The sequence below is a fragment of the Martes martes genome, assembly GCF_963455335.1.
Source record: "Martes martes genome assembly, chromosome: 3".
Classification (NCBI taxonomy): domain Eukaryota; kingdom Metazoa; phylum Chordata; class Mammalia; order Carnivora; family Mustelidae; genus Martes; species Martes martes.
Genome location: NC_137890.1, coordinates 119671789 through 119692240, shown reverse-complemented (window position 1 = coordinate 119692240; position 20452 = coordinate 119671789). Strand labels below are relative to the sequence as shown.

The 20452-nt window shown below is 38.3% G+C and overlaps 1 protein-coding gene across 1 annotated transcript in view; it reads right to left on the bottom strand.

Annotated features, from left to right (window-relative positions):
- PDE1A (phosphodiesterase 1A) overlaps positions 1–20452 on the bottom strand; it is a gene marked incomplete at both ends in the record, with an annotated part of 235893 nt that overhangs the window by 67317 nt on the left and 148124 nt on the right. The window contains one exon of the mRNA XM_080798429.1: positions 1589–1771. Within this exon, the coding sequence (XP_080654555.1) occupies positions 1589–1771 (183 nt within the window). The remainder of the gene's footprint in view (positions 1–1588; positions 1772–20452) is intronic.

Genomic DNA, 20452 nt, shown 5'->3' with positions numbered 1-20452 from the left:
CAAAGCCAATTAAATATAGCTAATAAATACTCAAAATAGGGCACCTGGGTGGCTCAGTGGGTTAAAGCCTCTGCCTTCAGCTCAGGTCATGATCCCAGGGTCCTGGGGTCGAGCCCCACATCAGGCTCTCTGCACTCGGCGGGGAGTCTGCTTCCCCCGACCCCCCGGCCTGTCTCTCTGCCTACTTATGATCTCTGTCTGTCAAATAAATAAATAAAATTTTAAAAAATACTCAAAATAATTTAAATAATCACCGAGTGGTGGTTATTGCGGATAGTAGATGCACAAAGCAAGAACTTCAAGCTTTATGTGTTGTAGTTATATTTTTAAATGGCATCAACTACTTCTTGTTATACATTCTCATTTACATTTTGGAAACCCAAATGTGTTTCCTATTTTTCTTTAAACAGGAAAATTAAAGTGTATAATGTTCATTAGAAATAATAACTAGAGATGTCAGAAGATGAAAAATGATGTGGTCTCTCAAATTTAAGTATATTGACAAAAAATTCTCTCTTCAATTTTATTTGTTTAAAAATGTTTCATCTTTTTATATATAACTTAATAAAAAGTAATTGTTTTTTAATCTAAGGGATTTCTAATAACTAGTTTTCAGAATTGTCAGATGTAACATGTTTATTTCAAGTAATTTCTTTAGCTTTAATTCTGGAACATCTTGTTTCCTAGACAGAAAAATAGACTGTATTCTTAAGGGCTAGACAAATATAAAATTAGGCCACATTAGCATGTATTTCACATGAGACACTACGGTGATTTGATTTGGTGCTTTTAGGGGCCATCAAGTATTCCTTGCTTTAGTGACAGAAATGTCAAAGAACTCTACAAAAGCTAAATAAGGAGCTTTTCTCCCATGATGGAAAGAGGATGATCTTTTTGACTTAATGCAGAGAAAGTCTTGTTTGATTTTAGTATGTAGTATAGAATTTGTTTTATGAAAAGTTACATTTTATTCAAGTAAAATTAGTTGTGTAATGTAGGAATGTGATGTATGAATGTGGTATAATTTAATAAATAATAAATGTGGCATAATTTATACAAATATATACAAATAATGTATGAATGTGGTTTAATTTAAGAAATTAATAAACAGTTACTCACAAAGCTACATTTGAGGTACACTAGGCATTCAGAAGTCTGCTTGTAGTCTTTTCTTTTAAAAAAATATTTAATTTATTTATTTGTAAGAGAGAGAGCACACAAGCAGGGGGAAGAGCAGAGGGAGAGGGAGAAGCAAACTGCCTACAGAGCAGGGAGCCCAACATGGTGCTCGATCCCAGGACCCCAGGATCATGACCTGAGCTGAAGGCAGACACTTAACTGACTGAACCACCCAGGTGCCCCAGTCTTTATGTCAATTTAAATATTAAATTAAAGTAATAAACCCAGGACAAAACATTTTTGTTAAGGCAAATTTATAACAAAGTTCTAAATTTGCTCATTCTGGGTATACTTATGATTGCAGTGTTCCTCAATAAGTAAAATGTTTGGCTCATATAACTTTGAGATGGTAAGTATATCTCCTACCTTCCAAATTTTATTATCTTGAAATGCTAACAATTTCACTTACCTTTCCACAAAAATTCCAGCTTGAACAGCATGCACAATGCTTCGAAATTTTGGTTTCTCCTCAGATTTCTTTTTCATCATCCCCATTTTCCGTGTGAAGGTGGACGCCAGCCAATCCCGTACTTCCGATGGGACCGAATCTGTCTGAATGTCACTGAGTTCATCTTCAGTATCCAGCAGTCTTCTACAAAAATTTATACCGATTAAACTTTAGGAAAAAGTGAAGTAAATCTGATAATAAGCAAATATTGCAATAGGATTGAAAATATAGCAAATCACTCTCTGATCATCCCTTAGTATGAGCTACTTAAAAAAAAATAATTGGATTAACATTTGAAAAGCTCTGAATTTCTCAAATTGATCATCTTCTGAAGGGAAGCACTAATGGAGTTGAGCATTTGCAGCTTTCCAAGTGAGATACTGTCATACCTGTCTGGAGATACCAATTCATATGCTATTCTAGTCATGAAGAGAACTAAAATAGAGAAGAGAGTTCATAAACAGATGTCTGTTATTTAAGGAGGCAACTGGACTGGAAAGAAAACAGGGAGTACAAGTTATCAAAGTCGTCTTATATTTGCTAGTCTTGCATATATACAATGCAGCTAGCACAGGCTGCTTGCATAAGGCCTTGGAGTCTACAGGTCATTCACATGTGTTATTTCATTTTGAATGCTATCTCTAAATTGTAGGAAAATAGGACATCAAGTACTCTAACATTCATTATGAGATCAACATCACAGATTAAAAAGTGAAGAAAAAAAGATAAACAGATTATTTTGAAAACCCATTTTAGGTGACAGAGCCAGTGGAAGTGGAAGTGAAACACCCCGAGTTAAGGGTAGAGGCTGTCTGGAGGGTGGACATCAGCTGTGTTTAGGACTGTTGGCCAAGGAAATCAAATACATCAGTGGGGAAGTGAACAGGAAGTGAAACGACTGCACCGTCCTATCTTCTAGAAGCTCCAGATAGACCACACTGCCCGGACCGGTGGGTGTAGTACCTATCGTTGAGGCTGTTCAGCTCCAGTGATCCAGAACTTCCTAAAGGTCTGAACTGGGAAGACCGTGTGAAAGCCTCCCCACAAACGATAAAAACACTCCACAGAGCAGTTGAGCTTTGCCTCCAGGAAGAACACAGGCCACCTCTGTCTGTCACTTGACTGTTAATTCCGTGTCAGTGCACCAATTTAATAATTCAGAGCCATTTTTAGAGCACTTTGGTTTTGGCTTTGGGGTTCCATTCGCTTAAGTAAATCTCTTTGTACAGGGTGAATCCCAAGGATCATAAGCTGATGGAAGGAAGACAGAATGATAGCGCGTGCTAAAGCCTCCAGAACCAGTCACACCATCTTGAGTGGGCAGGGACCAAGAAAAGGGCAAAAAAGGTAGAAAGCCCATCCACAGCACCCAATACTACCAAGAACAGTCTCAAAAGGTTATATGATGACCTCTATGTGCTGCTCTTTTCTAGAAACAATTAGATCACAGCCAATTGCCAATATTTACAAATGTGGTTATGAAATGCCTTATGACACAATATATACAACTTCAATGCTGGAGTGACAGAACTACACGTATACATATGAAGATACAAGAGCCTTGCATAATTGGAAGTTAATACTGATTAATACTTACTTTGTATCTTTTTTAACTTTCTTTTGGAACTTACGTTTGGGTGGTTTTGATTTACGCTTAATACATTGACATTGGAACGCAAGGCAAAATAATTTTTTTAGCATTTTGTCCATATTAAATTGGATTGTTTAGCCCATTGCATCAAGACACTACACTACATGGTCTGAAAATTCAGGGCTTATGCCCTTTCTATTACTTCTTATCTAGTGATCAAATAAAAACACAGAACAGGACAGGTGGAATGGGAACCATTGTGGTGTAATACTGGGATGTCACAGAGCTCCAAGAATTCTCCTGCCGCCTTGTTTTATCAGCTACTCCGAGTAAAATGACAGACACACATTGTAATGGTGGTCAATTAATGTTGGTATTCTTAAGGCTATATGTTCTAAAATCACAAGTCATCCAAGACATATCATCAACAAAATCAGCCTATGGAAATGATCTGTCAAATACAGATATGAGACTTAGGAGTCTGAGAATATGGTAGTTCTTAATCATGATGCATGATGTCATTCATTAAGAAGGAATGAAGATATAATCTTGGAGAAAGAATAATGTGAATTCATTTGTGGTGGTAAGAGTATAGGAGGAGTGTGTAAAGAGTAAAGCACGAGATAAGCTATTCTATAACTAAAAGCAAATTTTGAAAAAGCAACCAATACCTCTTCAATGCTTAATTTTATATTGTAATCATGGCTAGGGGATGGTGCCAGTTATTTCGTTAAACATCAGTCCAAGTGTTGCTGTCAAGGTGTTTTTTAGATGCGGTTGTCATGTAAATCAGTAGACTTTGAGTAAAGTACATTACCTTCCATAAGGTGACTGGGCCTCATCCAAATAATTCAAGGCCTTAAGAGATAAAACAGAGATTCCCTTAAGAGGAAGGAATTCTGCCTTCAGACTGATTTCAGACTAAAGATTGTTAATATTTACTCCTGCCAGAATTTCCAGCCAGAGGCAGCCTGTTCTGAAGATTTCCATCTTCCTAGCCCCCATAATCACATGAACGAATTCCCTGAGATTAATTTCAATCTCTCTCTCTCCCTCTCTCATCCTCTCTTTCTAATAATATAAAGGCTAAGGATATATAGATATAGATATATAGAAATAGATATAGATAGATATAGATATATAAATATAGACATATAGAGATATATGCTATATATGTAATATATATATATAAAGACTGAGGAAGAATATTTCTATCATTCATGAACACTATGTGGTAACTATCAGCTTGGATTATAAATCTGATAGATGACAAAGGCACAACTCTGCATTATATTAATATTCACTTAATAGAACACATCACTTACCCTGGTTGTGAAATATAAAAATCATTTGCAGGGCACTAAAATGCCTTTTTAGCTATTATGGATATAATACCAAACTCTCTTTTCATGTATTAATAGCTCTTTTTAAATTGCTGAATCATGGTCATCTTACTTGCTTCCAAGTTCTGACAATTACAAAAAAGCTGTTACAAATAGTTGTATGCAGACTTTTCCAGTTCATTTGTGTAAATGCCAAGGACCACAACGGTTGGATTCCATAGTAAGAGTGTGTTTTGTTTTTTAAAGAAACTTCCAAACTCTCTCCCAAGGTGGCTGTACCACTTTGCATTCCTACCACCAATGAATGAGAGAGGCCAAGCCACCATCATCTCTCTCCTGGCCTACTGCAGTAGCCTCCTACTGGTCTCCCAGTCTTGTCCTGAACCCCTTCAGTCTCTTCCTTCTGCAGCCAGATTGCCTCTTTTAAAGTATGAGTCAGACCTTCTCAATGCCTAATTCATTAAGTCCTATGTAGCTCATCACAAGCCCTGTCTCTACCTTCATCTCCTAACCAGTTCCCCCTTACATAGTTTGTCCCAGCAATGCTGACCTCCTTGCTGTGTTCAGCCCTGCCAGGCTTGCTTCTGCTCCAGGGTCTCTGCACTTGCTGTTGGCTTTGCTTATGCTCTCTTACCCTATTGGGGTTGGGGGGATTATTTTCTCACTGTATTCAGGGAAAGAAGGCTTCCCTGATCCCTCACACCAACTCAACCAGCAAACACCTCTCTTCTGTCTTTCTGTCCTACTATCGACTTCTTAGCACTTACCATTACTTGATATCATGTTGTATGTTTACTGGTTTGTTTACTCATTCTCTGTTTCATCCACTAAACCATGAAGACTTTGGGAGCAGAGAGTTGGTCTCTTTTTGAGTATTGTTGTATCACCAGCACCCACAACAGTGCATGGCACAGAGCAGGAGATGAACATTTATCTACTGAATGTCTAGGAAACTTCTAGAGGTATTTACACTAAACTTGCAAGTGATTACTTTTGAGGAGTAGAGTTAGGATGAGGATGGTAGAAGAGACTTTAGAGTCCTATATTATTTGACTGATAATCAGCAGCAGTATCCTGGGAGTGAATTCACTATTGTCAGTCATCCCCCCTTCATTGCCTTTAGGATAATTTGCCTTTGAATAGCCCCTTTACAATTCTTTGAAGTAAATTATATGGCAACATGAACACTTGGTGTGGAAAAGACCTTAAACATTTTTTATGGCATTTTGAATTATAGGCACAGTAAAAAGAAATTTTAAAAATTGTATACACCGTTTGCATGCCTTCAGCCCAGGAAGTCAGTATTTCTGTTAAATACTAACTCTTTTAGACTCATTTCTCTAGTAGAGTTAGTAAGACATTCCTAAGGAAGCTATAAATAGTTGTAGCAGATTTACTAAGATAATTATTTTCCAATTTGGAGAAAAGAAACTTGAAAGACATGTGAATAAAAACCTAAATATAAACAAATTTTTAAAAAACCAACACACCTAATGGCACGTATTTCTCCCCACTCCTCTATGTCTCTCTCTTCTCCCTTTCATTCTCCCTTTCCCTGGCACCTGCCTTATGCTCTCTGTCTTCCTGCCTCTGAGCACTATAAGGACTCTTCAGGTTTCATTGGATGGTGCTACATAGGGCAGAAGCAGAACTATAGTATAATACGGAATAGTAATCCTGACTTTTGCTAGAGAATTATAAACAGTTTTCCTATACATCTATTTGAGACATGTGAAAATATCTGAATATTTACAGAAGATTATGTCACAGGGAAAACATGTAAGACTATGTTGTCCCCTCATTTCATTTTTGAAATAAATTTGTGCAAGTAGGTTTGATAAAATAGGATCTCAAATACTGTAATTAATTTTACTTTCAAAATATCCAAGAGCTCAATTACTCTTCACCCTAATGTTAGATGGCAGAGTAAGCATAATTGTTTATATCATGAGTGCTCTTAAAAAATCAAAACTTTGTCTTTAAGAATCTTAGAACATGAAACATAGTCACCGGTGCACCTTCTTTAGGAATTCTTAAAATGCACTGTATAGAAAATAAGTGATAAGGAGTATATGTGTAAAATGTTATCACTGCTGACCTCTGAGAAATCCTTCCTCTGATATAATGTTTTCTTTCTTTCTTTCTTTCTTTCTTTCTTTCTTTCTTTCTTTCTTTCTTTCTTCCTGGTCCTAAGAGGGTCAATAAAGCAGAAAGTTAAGTGTCTCTAAACATGAGCTAAGTGTAGGTGGGGAGCCAGGGAGCTGTGAAAACTGACCCTCCGTCCAGTCAGTGCTCGACTGATCCTTGGAAGCTATTTATACCCCAAATTTTCTCTTGAAATGAGATGACACAACTCCCAAAGGGCTTATATTTTGAACTAGAAAATTTTCAGGGGAAGGGAATAAAGAAGGAGGCGGCCACGGAAGGAGAGGTCATGAGATTTTGACTTTTACAATTATATCAGTGAAAATATTTCTGTCCACAGTAGACTCTTGGAAAATGGTTATACCAGTGTACCCACCACTGTTATTTCCAGGCAACTGGTGCCCACATTTACACCTACTGAGTGTTAAGATTCAAGTGCTGGTTGCAATTAGAAACTGTCTTCTTAGGTTTGAAATTTTCTTTTTCCTGCTTTACTCTTCCTATAAAGGATACATTTCAATAAGCCGCTAAGTCATTCACTCTGCCCCTAATATTTGCTGGGCCCAGGAAGGGGCACATTTCTCCCAAATACCATATAATTAAATATTTTAAAGTGTTATATCAAATGAATGAATTATTAAATGTGTTCTGCCCTCCTACCTTTTAATAAGTTTCATAAAAGCCTGGCAAATTGAGTTTGACTTGAGAGTTCTCAGCTCCTTGCATGGCAAGGCTGGGCCAGCTGGCTGTGGCTGTCTCTCTGCACCCACCTAACCTCCTGCCCAGGGCTTACTCTATAAGCAGTGGACCCCTGCAGCCTCCCTCATCACTCTCATCAACCTGACCAGCTTTGAAAGCGGCTGCTTCTTGGCCATTTTTTAGAGGTGATGGGGTACACATATCAGTAGTGTTCTGGCCCCTGCAGGAAGACGGACTTAGGGAAGAAACCTATTAAGATTTAGGAGACAGACTAGGGGAACTTTAGGCAGAGAATTCTGAGATCTCAGTGTCCAGGATATGGGAGAGGAGCACAAAGGGGAGGGTGGGGAATTCCATAGTCCATAGAGGGAGTGGGGTGTGGGTTTCAAGTTGTTCTTGGCTTGAAGACTTATCACCCCATGGGGAGGGTCACAACAAAAATGAGCCATCGTTGAGTACTCTAAAATGAGGAGTGTGTCCAGGGAAGCAGTTATACTGGGCCTGGGCTAGGGATGGTACTGAACTCAGACATGGTAAATATCTTCCAAGTGAGCCCTCCAGGGATGGCTGGGGGAATTAAGGGAAGTTGCTCATTTTGCAGTATGGATATTTTTGGGGGGTAAGTGGTTCCCACATAGGCAAATCCATTCGTGTTATTTCTTTGATGAGCACATATCTGTGATCTGAGCTGACTGCAGTCCCCCACCAAAAAACAAACAAAACAAACAAACAAACAAACAAAAACAATGAAAATCAAACCAAATCATACCACACCAAAACCCTAAGAGCAATACTAAAGCTTCACTCAAACCTCAGTTATCTTAGGATAGATAAATATGTTAATGCTGCTAACTTCTTTGCCTACTATGAACCAGGCCAGGAGCTTTATCTCTTTTAATCCTCACATAGCATCATGAGGAAAATCCAATTATTATCTGTACCCTTATTCTACTGATACAGACACTTTCGGGATTTGCTCCAAGTCATACAACCAGGAAGGACCACACCATGTTTGAATTCAAGTCTGATCTGAGTTTGAGTTTTTAGCTGCTCACCTATCCTTTACCTCAAATGCATGTTTTCTTACTAGGAACCCAGACTACTTTCATATTCAGGAGATACTAATATGAGTAATCATTATTTTCTCTCCTATTTCTACTGTGAAACTTAGGGTTAAAAATAATTAATCTTAAAAAAAATCTTAAGGGAATTTGGCCCACCAGGGAATATTTGGTTGGAGGAAGTTCAAATTTATTTTTCAGGACTGGTACATTGAATCATTCTCTGATAGAGAAATATATCTGGATGTTAGTAGAATTTCAGGGTATTTTGAATTACAATAAATTAAATAAATGTCAGAATGAGAAAAGGTGATACATTCAAAATGCCATTGTGACTTGTCAGTAACCTGCTTCCTAAGTGTGAAATACACTTGAATTAATTCTTCCAGGCTACCACCCAAGCACATTCATTCATTCATTCATTCATTTGTTCCTTTATATTTATTCCTTATCTTGTTCCAAAAAGGATTTAAGATGGCAGGCTCATAAATTTATTTCAATAATTTTTGTTGTTACTATTGTTGTTTTGGCAGTTTTCTTTCCTTTTTCTCTCTATGTGATAACTTTGTTCATTTGTTTTTATTAGTCCTGTTTTTTCTTTTTTTGTGAACTGTGAAAAGATGACCATTACAGTCGAGTGACTATTAAGACTGTGCATTTGCTGGGGACAAGTTTGGGGAAGACAAGTTAGTTAGGCTGACCTTAGCTTAAGTCTCAAGAGGCAAATCTTGGCTAAAACAAGACTAGCTAAGTAGAATGTTAAAGTTTGATGTCATTTTTTTTTTTTCAAGTTAAGGCCTAAGAAGGGCTCTATGCCTCCTCTGTACCCACCCAGAAGCAGAGGCCTAGGCAGAGGAGGTTCCGTCCTCTACGACAGGCAGAAGGGGCTAGGAGAATGTAGCAGGAGGAGTCTGAGAAGGAGTCAAGTTCCTTGGACAGGTGGGATTCAGCTTGTCCTTTTAGAGTCAGTTGGGAGGTGGAAATGGAGGTAATGGGTGAAGCAAAAAACTACTCTAGGTCTGCCTGATGACTCTTGGCTTCCCACCAGAAAGTGCTCTTAGCTCAAAAATATCTTTGGAAACATGCCATTAGTCACCAAGCTTCATATTCCACTAATTACTAAATTTTTTGATTAATAAGCATCTTCTGTGGTTAGGAAAACTGCCTCGGGAGTCAAACTCCCGGCTTCATCGCCTGTTTGCTGTGTGGTCTTGGGAAATGTGCTTCATCCTACCCGAGTCTCGGTTTCTTTGTCAGTAAAAGAGAAATGATAATAATGTAATCCCTAGGGGTGGGGTTGTGAGGATAGAATGGCTCAATGCGCAGAAAGCAGTTAGAAAAATGTCTGTCACAAAGAAAGTCCTCAAAGAACACCAGTTACTTACACATCTGCATGAGTGAGTCTCAGCAGATTTCTATGTCTGACATGAAGGAAAAAGAGAGTGTCCTTTCATGGGGATGGAAGTGTTTGAGACATTTTATGGGAAGAAGTTGGTTAAAGTGACTTTGGAGAGCCAAGAACAATGTAAAGATTCTACGGATCATAAAGAAATAGTGGGAGGAATCTCCGAAAATAACATTTTACTTACTTCAAAAATTTACCTAGTAAAATAGGCAAATTCGTAGAGACAAAAAAATAGAACAGAGTTTTCCAGGGGCTGAGAGGAGGAGGAGAATGGGAGTTATTGTTTGATGGGTATAGAGTTTATTTTGGGATGATGAAAAAGTTCTGGAAGTAGAGAATGGAAATGGTAGCACAACATTGCAAATGTACTTAGTTCCACTGAATTGTGCCTTTAAGACAGTTAAAATGGTAGCTTTTATGTTATGCACATTTTATCACAACACAACAGCATCTACCTAGTATCGGTCTCCCTGCCCTGTTTTCCAGGGAGTAGATATGTTACCTTTTCCAATCAGAGAAGTGAGACATAAGAAAAGGACATTCTGTTCTTCATCTAACTGTGCATCATTCCGAAGATCACTAAGAGTGCTAGGGTGGAGGAAAGGGTGGCTGGCAGGCTACAGATGAAGCCTACGGGCCTTTAGTTTCACAGATCTGGGAGAAGTGATCACACCGCAAATCAAAGGACGGGCCTGCCTCCCCTGTGCCCAAGACCTGCTGCTCTGAGGCACAGTTCATCACCGGTTCAGCACCGCTTACTACTCCTGTCTGATGATGGAATTTCCTGGTTGAAGGAGGCATTTTGGCACAAGACCATCTCATATACCACATGGGATAATATTTAGAATGGTTAGGATTCTAACCATTACATTTCTAACATTCGTGTGTCTTTTTTGTAGCCTCATTTTGACATCTTCCAGTGCAGGGGTTCTCAAAGTGTGATTCGTGGACCAGCAGGATCAGCAACACCTGGGAACTTCAAGCCTCTGCTCCAACCAATTAAAGGAGAAACTTTGGGGGGTGGAGCCCGTCGCTCTGAACAAGCCCTCCAGGTGACTCTCAGGAGTGCCAAAGTTTGAGAAATGCTCTCATCCATTCACAGCTTGCCAACTACCCAAATATCTCTGCCAAGAAAATGAGATTCAGTTGTATTCTGTTACATGGAGTTAGCAGCACTGCTTATTTCCATAGGCCCATTATTTCACTGTCTGAGATAAAGAGTGTTGGGGAACTATCGAGAAAGTACCGGCAGGAGAATCGCCATAAAGGTATCTTCATTAATGAATATCTTATATTGATGTTAGAAATGAGAATATCTGTATGTTACTTAATTGCAAAATAGAAAAGTTGGTTTCTCAGCTGAGTTGGGGTGGAACATCGTACTTAGAAGAACTGCAGTGTATCTGGAAGACAGGAGTGTAAGAGAAGACAAAGAATATATTTCTTTCTAAACCTAGGAGGCCAAAAATAATGGTTGTTCAACAAAGTCATTTTTTGTTTGTTTTGATGCATGTTATATATGTTAACATTTTCAATCAGGCCCTGCTTCATGTGTGAAAAGATGATATCCCAAAATGTTTTTAAAAATATTTGCTGTTACCCTGTGGCCCTTTGTCCATATAGTCAGCCAAGATTTCATTCACTGACTCAAGTTCTATGTGAAACACAATTACTGAAAGGGAGAAAACTCCTGTTCCTGGACTTAACTTTTCCAATTCCAGATCCCATGGAAGGCAGAAAGGTCCAGGTAAAGACAATGGAAGAATACACAAGTCAGAGCGAGGTTCCATTCCCAGGACTGTGCACAGATGCCCTCGGTTAAACAAGAAGAGTCAGGAAGGAAGACAGAAGCGATCTTGAGAAGGAACACTGAATCCTGCCTGACTTCTCCAAACTAAGGAAAACCCTGAGGGGAGTGACAACATGCCCCAGATAAAACTCCCAGGATCCTGGAACAGAAGAGAGCTGGATGCCCACCCCCCCACCTTCGGCCCCCACTTCTGAGTGGAATGGGAGGACAGCAAGATCCCAGGGCAGAGCTGGTTGGTGTGTGTCAGGAAAGACAACCTCAACGATGATGGTGACTCAGAGCAGACTTGACAGAGATGGAGGTGAGAGAAAAGTGAGGGACAGTAGATGAGGCAAAATATACTTTGGAGGTAGGCTTGCTGATAAAATATGGTAAAGAATGAGGAAATCTTGTATTTAATGAGAAAAATCTTAAGTATCTGACTTTCTAGTACTTGATACTTGCCCAAGGGTCACCTATTGTTGTTTAGCTGTCTCATGGAATCAATAGGTTTTGTGGACTACCTCGGAAACAGAATCAACCTATTACCTTGTTTTACAGGAAAACAGAATGTGAATTCTAAGTAGCTAACTCAGAAACCAAACTTTTGTGTTAGGACTTCTTAATAGGGTAAGACCGCTCCTTGGATGGATTAGAGATTAAGAATTTGAGCTTTGAAACAAGGCAGACCTATGTGGCTGTTAGGATGCTCTCAACAGCACATGACATCAACTCCAACCTCAAGGAGCTTAAATAATAGGGAGATTTACTGTTTTCCTTAAGAAGAAAACTAAAGGTATGTTGACTCCATGAAGGGCTTTCTAAAAATCAGCAGGTCGATAACATCAAGGACTTAGGTTCTTCCATCTCTATACTATCACCTTTAGTGTTACATTTAGCTTTATGCCTATGGCAAGATGGTTGTATCAGTTTTAAGCATCACACTCAGATACAGCAAAACCCAGATGCACAGGACTCCCATTTTATGGAGAGAAAAGCTTTTGTGCACAGCCCCAGCAGTCTTCGTTTTATATTCCATTAGCCAGAATTGCATCATGCATACATACATAAACTCTTTGTTTGGGAATCAGAGGCTAATTAGTGGTTTAAATCAATCAGGATTTCACTTATTGTGACCCTGGGCCTGGGATTGATCTTCCCTGAATCACTTGCCTTTGCAGAGGAAAGTGAATAATTGAAAAAAAAGGGGGGGGGGTTTGTTGGCAAGAAGAAGAGAAGAGTTAGGGTTGGATTTAAGTTTGAACTTGTCTCTGACACTTAATAATTATATGACCCTGAGCAAGTCCATTTACTTTCCTCATGCCTCAAGTTTCTTAACTTTATAGTGGAAATAATACAAATATCTAATTCATACGATTTTTTGAGAATTATGTACAATCAAAAATGGAAGATCCATAATATGTTGCCTTGGCTATAGTTAGTTGTCAAACAATATTAATTGTTATTAATATCATTGTTAGGAAAGAATAATATTTAAATTTATATCTTTTTCTCTTTAAAATGATTTCATTTATTTATTTGAGAAAGGGTACGAGCACAAGTAGGGGTAGAGGGGCAGAGGGAGAGGGAGAAGCCAACTCTTCACTGAGCAGAGAGCCCATGTGGGGCTGTATCCCCGGACCCTCACAATATAACCTGGGCTGAAGGCAGACATTTAACCAACTGAGCCACTCAGGTGCTCCTAAATTTATATCTCTTTCAAATCCATAAATATTCATTTATATTTTTCTAACGCCAAATTTCACAAACAGTAAGATCTTATATAATACATGGAGCTTTTTCTTGTTAGTCATCTCTCAAAAGATCTGGTCAGATTTTTTTTCCCTTTTCACTAGTGAGGCTGTTTTTGAAAGTTTGTAGAAAGTAACATACCACAGATGGACGGAAAATATGAAAATCAACCGAAATGTACTGCCACTTTTTCTAAGCCTGGTTTTCACACTCCATCCACAGGGTGAGAACAGCCTACAAACACAGCACTCCAAACAACCACCCCTCCCTACAACTCACACCATAAAAATGGAGTTCGTAAAAATCAGAATTTGCTTTTTAGTGATTCACTGAACTCCAGCAGTGTCTTAGCACATACCCTTTAAATTGATTTCCTCCGGGACTCCTCCAAATAAAAGCGACCTAAAATATACAAGAGCCCATATCTATAAATGACCCCTCATTAGCCAATGATAAGCAGCTCCCTCCTGTCACCCTGCTGGTGACCAGAGTAGGTTAGGCATGAGTAGGTCTTTACAAGCGACTTTGCAACCATGGATAAAACCACAGAATTCCAGGACAGAAATGGGCTAGAGACTTCATCTTCCATGTTAAAAAAACCAATGACTAGGGAAAAAGGAAATCAAAGACTCTTGTCTGGAGGCTTATTCTTAGTAGGAGCAAAGCCTGGATAGGAGTTTTCAACATGCCACACAAATCCTGATCCAGGTCGCCCGCATGTGGTACTAACATAAACATGTTCATTTTTACTCCAGGGAGGACAAAGTTGTTGTTGTTTAGCAAAGTACTCTCCTCCATTCTCAATTCTTTGGCATGTGAGTTAAATAAAATTGATCTCTTACCTGCCTCATGAGATGTTTGACCACTTCACTTAAATATCCAACTCCCTTGGACATATTGTTTGAGGGATACATTTATTACCTGACCAGAATCAATGAAACATAAAGGTTATGTTTGTTGGAGTCTCTGGGTAAGAAACCCTTTCTCATTCCTATTGGATTTGAGGGTGTGAGGCTATAAAGCTTGAAAATACATCGTCATCTTGCTACCACTCAAAGGATCAAAAGGAGGCCATTACAGAACAAATGAAACACAGAGGTTGGTCCCTTGACATCATTTTTGCCCAGAGTCACCTATGCTTATAGTCAGCACTAGCCATCCATGTTTTGGCAGTGAGAGTTTCTTGAAGGTGGTTTGTTTGGGCTTCCTGTCACTTATAATTGAAATAGTCATGAGACGTGTTCATTAGTCCTTCTCTTCCTTTTCCCTTCTTGCCTGCGCTGGAGCACACATGAGTCAGTGCCGCCATCTCGTGCAGGTTTTAATGACTGACCACCAAGGATTGCTCTCCATTGTCACATTAAACCCACTGTTTTATAGCCCATGGTCTATAGTTTGGCCATAATTGTCACAGTACTCTTAACCATGCTGAACAACTGAGTTTAAAATAAATAGTAACTGGGGGCCTCAGTGGCTCAGTCAGTTAAGTGTCTGCCTTCAGCTGGGGTTGTCATCCCAGGGTTCTGGGACCAAGCCCCACATCAGGTTCCCTGCTCAGCAGACAGCCTGCTTCTCCCTCTCCCTCTGTTGCTCCCCTGCTTGTGTGCATGTGCTTTCGCTCTCTTTCAAATAAATAAATAAATAAAATCTTAAAAAAAAAATAAATAGTAAACTAATCTTTCTGATTTTGCAGGGCTACTTATATTTTGCTTATTTGAAGGGCTTAGCTGTGCGTTATTTTCTCCCTCTTTATCTATATATTCCACTTACGCTTGGCTATTTTTCTTTTTTCCTAGGTAACTTCCTAAGGATAACTTCTCACCTAATCTTTCTGTAAATATTATTTTTCTTTAGCCCACGTATCTCTTCCAATCTTTGTCTCCAGGCTAATGGAAGCCTTCTATTCTATAAAAAGTATGAAACAAACAAGTAAATGTCCCTACTAATAGATTGTTCTATTTTGGCTTTTTCCTACACTAGCAAATTCTTAAAAAATAATCTAATTTCTTCTTGAGCTGTTCTATACTAATTCTTCATACTACCATAATCTGGGCAGCTTTTCTACTGAAACTCCACTCAATGGTTCTCCCTCTGGGATTCGATTTACCATTTTCAGTAACCCAGCTCTCCACTGGCTTTTGGTGCTTCCTATCTTCAGATATGCCTCCTGCTTCTATATCTTCCTATGTCTCCTCTCTGGTAGCTCCATCCCCAACTTTCAATGCTTACCTTTCTGTCTATCTGCCTATCTGTCCTTGTCTACCCTTCCACTCCTCGCCTCTATCCGACATTTCATCTTGCCCCCTGACTTTGGTTAAGAGGGTTACATGGTGACCCATATTGAGATGGAACTCCAAGAGTGTTTGAAAGCTTAATGGTTAGAAGAGAGAAAAATGCACATTTGAAAAGTCAAAAAAATAATTTGCTTTTTTTTCTACTGAGGCTTTATTTTACCTTCAGAAAAAGACTGCTCTTTTGTTCTAGGAAAAATATTTTGAATAGATCCATTAACTAGACAAAAGTAAGGTGATGGCCCTACTCTGGCGTATAGAAGACTGAGACAGCGTGCCTGAAAGAGGTGAACCATCTCTGAACAGTAAGGTACATAGTTGTCATCATTGGAAGAAGAGCACGCTGCAAATTCAGTGTCTAAATATAAATTTAGACTGCATAGTCTTTGAACTTTGTTGATCCTTGAGATGAATGCAGAATTTGACATGAATTTTGATAGCCTCCTTCCTTTCTCTTGGCCTTTCAGCTTGAGGTCCTGAACTCAGGGTAGGAAAATATCTTGAAAGGCCCTCCCATAGGTGATGATCAGCTGGCCTCTGGAAGATGGACTTAGACTTTAGAGGATGCAGATAAATGCCTCAAGGGGACCTCTATGGAAGGGGTTACATTGTGGGTTCTGAGAACATGCATCAGGAAGGTCTTACAGCACTTATAGCTGAGTCTAGCATCAGTTTGGGGAACTGGACGAAGGCACTGAGCTCCTGCTTGGGAGTAGTACCCACCTTTGGATTGCTGGATTTGAGGAAACTAGGTGACCTACAGAGGAATAATTCAACAGTCTGAAGCCAGAGAGCTGGCTGAAGAAGAAAGTGACAGCCAGGAAGGATGGATAAAATAAGTAAACACTCACTGTGCATTCTCAAAAACTTTAGGTTGGGTAACACGTTGAAACAGCAAAGGAATTCCAATTATTGAAATAGAAATAAAGCAAAAAAAAGTCCGAGACCCCTGTGTTACAATCCCCAAATTCACATCTCAGACACTATATTTCTGAACTCTAATGCTCATATATCTAGCATGTTCCAGACATTAAAAAAAAAAAAATTAAGTCCTTTTGTTAGAAGCCATCCATTTAAGGGGTGCCTGGGTGGCTCATTCCTTAAGTGTATGCCTTCAGCTCAGGTCATGATCCCAGGGTCCTGGGATCAAGACCTGCATCAGGCCCCCTGCTTGTGCTCCCTCTCTCTCTCTGTCAAGTAAATAAATATTTTTAAAAATCTGTAAAAAAGAAAAGAAGAAGAAGAAGCCATTCATTTAAGAATGAGCATGGGGAGCTTTGCCAGAGAGTAAAACTCATTAACCTTAAGGAATACCTGTCAGTCCAATCTTACCTAGTTTGGAATCTTAACTCTGTACAGTTCTTACTCCCTGTTACTCCTGCTCATAATGACTGAGTGGAGCTCTTTAGTGTTTCCTCCTGTGATCTGCCAGTGTGCTTTGGTTTTTCTCTCTAACTCAGAACCTCCAGTCTTCTTGTTTGTAACAAGAACATTTGTTTTCATGCCTAGGTTTGTCTTCATAGCTCTAGAGCCAGTTCTAGACACCAGCTGTGGGCAAAACTGTACTGATTCTGCTGACCAGTGTGTGTCACTGGTATGCACTTCAGGTGCTCAGTAACGATTTGTTTCATGTAAATTCCTGTACTTGATGATTTCAAGGGGCTTAGACTCTAAGGTGTCCCAAACTTCGCTCAATTTCCACCAGAATTACTTCTGAAAGTCCTGATTGACATAACCACATTCTTGCTGAAATTAATCTATCATAAAATGAAGGACCCTTAGACTTATTAAAACACAGAAGTCAACTGAGAATGTTTTTATCAAGACGTGTATCCTATTAAGATTCCTTTCCATCAGTTTGGACTTTGCTTTCATTTCCAGGTAACTATAGCCCACCTCCCTTCATTTATTTTTTCAGGATCAAAAACTACTTTCAGGAAATTATTTGATTAACTTGGGAGTATAAATTATATATTTTAATATGATATGCATCCTAGAGGTATCTGTATTTTTATTAGTAAGATAAAAATAGTGGTTATTATTCAACTTTTACTCTGTCATTTAATCCTCAGATCAGCCTTATGAGGCAGGCATTGTCACTATTCTTATTTTACAGATAATAAAGCTAGGAAATAGAGAAGTTAAGTAATTTGCTTAAAGAAAGGAAGTATTGAGCGGAGGATCCAGGCTTTGAACAACACATTCTTTCTGAATCAAGTCTGTGCTCTAATTATGGTAATCCCAAGACTTGGATTGGTTCACGTTAACAAGATGAAGATATAAATTGTGTCATTAGGTAGTATTAGTAAACATAATATCCATCTCTGAAATATACTTCCCAGTCAGCTGCCTCCCTTCATGCATAGCAACTCATGAGGTTGAGGATGCTACTTTGCCTGGCAATTTCCCAATCTAAATAAGGACAGTTGGACAGGTTTTTTGTTTTGTTTCTTTTTTGTTTTTGTTTTCCCTTAAGGCCACATGTTTCTGACTTACAACTGTGCAGCTTTGAAAAACAATAGCCTCTAGGGGCACTTTCAAAAGCAGGACTCATGAAATATTGGCATTTATATTTGAAAATGTCTTGTTGAAAAACCAATAAAGAGTTGTATTCATTAGGAAATTTTGCTATAATCCTTCAAAGAAGGTCAGAATTCAAATTCTGTCAGAAACTCTGTTTTTATTTTTCTCCTTAAATCATCCATCAAGAGAGATTTTTTAAAAAATTTGTTTTCTTAACTGAAACCCTGCAGTCACTAAAGCTTAGCAGGAAAAGTTGTGTGTGTGTGTGTGTGTGTGTGTTTTAAACCAATTAATAATTTGTTTTATCCTGCTTTATTATGTGTTGACCTTTTTTTGAAGTCCAGCCCAAATTAAAAAAAAAAAAAAAAAAAGCAAAGCCTCGCTGGAATACTAACTGAAACATTTTTTTCTAGAAAGAGAATTTTCCATTAAAAAACATCTCAAAAGTCAGCAGGTTTTTTATATAAAGTTTATAAGCAACTAAATGCTTCTCCATCTCTCCTCCTAAATCATCTGTTTTACTAATATTCCAAAGGCAAACTCTAATAATTGTATATGCATCTCAACAAAAACATTCTCAGTTGACTGCTGTGTCTTACTAAGTCCACTGGAAATCATATCACATCAAGGATTATTGCTCAAAAATTTCTAGCTGGTATTTTGAAGATAAATCACAGCCTTAGGAAGATACATGAGATAATCTTAGGTCTAACCAGTGGCATGATGGTAAATGTTTAACCACAGGCTTTCCAGAAAAAAACAAATCCCGATTTGTTGCATTTCCCAGTTTCCATGGTGTAAATAAATACTCCCACTGTAGCCAATTTCAAGCTACCAATGTGGCATCACTGAAGGCAGAGTTGGAAGTGATGCAAACACAATCCACACACCACTGGGTCTGACAACCCTGACAGCATGTGAGCTTTCATCAAAACTTCCAGGAAGTCTCCAAAGTCACCAAAGTCAGATGTTACCAAAGGGATGCAGATGAGATGCTCGGGTGAGCTATGTAACCTTTTTGTCAATGTACTTCCTCATATGTATGAGGTATGTAAAATGATAATAATAAAGTTTCTAGCTCATGGGATTACTATGACAATTAAATGAAAAAGTGCATTAAAATGCTTAAAAGAGTACTTGGCACATAGCAGGCTATAATAAGAGGCTTTTAGTAATAAATGTTAAGTATTGTTTTTCTAGGATCTACAATTCCAACTGTCAGAATGTTTTACACATTCTCATCTTTCGGAGGTCATTAAAAACCATCCCGAGAGGATACCAGTTATAGAGAGAAGAGCAGTAAGAGAGAGAAGAGAAGCCATGCCTTAGTTTCTGTCCCTAGTTTTGCCAAAGCCTACATCTGTGGCCATTGTCAAACCTGTTTGCTTCTAAGACCTTTGGTTCTCTCAGTAGTAAAGTGAAGAAAGTAATGGTCACTCTGCCAGCTGCATAGGATTGTGGGGAGACTAATATGAGCCCTTGGATGGTCCAAATGTGGGGTAGTATCATTAATCCACTTTAAAAATCAAGATTCCATGGAGGCATGGAAGCATTAAAATAAAATAGTGAAAAGGTGTGTGTCATTTGAGTAAAAATTGGGAATGACATAGTGTTAAGAGCTGGGATTTTTTTTTTCTTAAAGAGTACACACACACACACTCCAGTTCTACCATGAAGCAGTTAAGCACTTTTTTTTTCTGCAAAAAGCAATTTTCTAAAAAAGCAATTTTCAAATGAAAAGGAACTATACTTAGAAATGTAACATATGTGTAAACGAGTTAGACATCATGGAGAACTGAGTTAAAAAAATATCCATAGAATTGTAATTTTCTGGGAAACCTAATAAATATAGCATGTAATAATCTACCAATTGAAAGACAAGATATACTTAGGGGAACCAGATAGGTAGCATTATGCCATCATAGGATGAATAATGTAAATCTCCAAATAATTCCTTAAGATAAAATAATGTAAATCTCCAAATAATTCCTTAAGATAAAATAATGTAAATCTCCAAATAATTCTTTAAGATAAAATTGCTTTCATTTTATAAATAAATACAAATAAATCTTGTACAATAAATACAATAAATACAATAAATCTTATTTATTTTATAAATAAATACAAAAAATAAAATGTCAAAGAAATCTTAAACATATTACATTCACTCAATTTGTAAACAATGAAGAGCATACATGAAAATGAAGGAGCAAAGAAATTACAGGA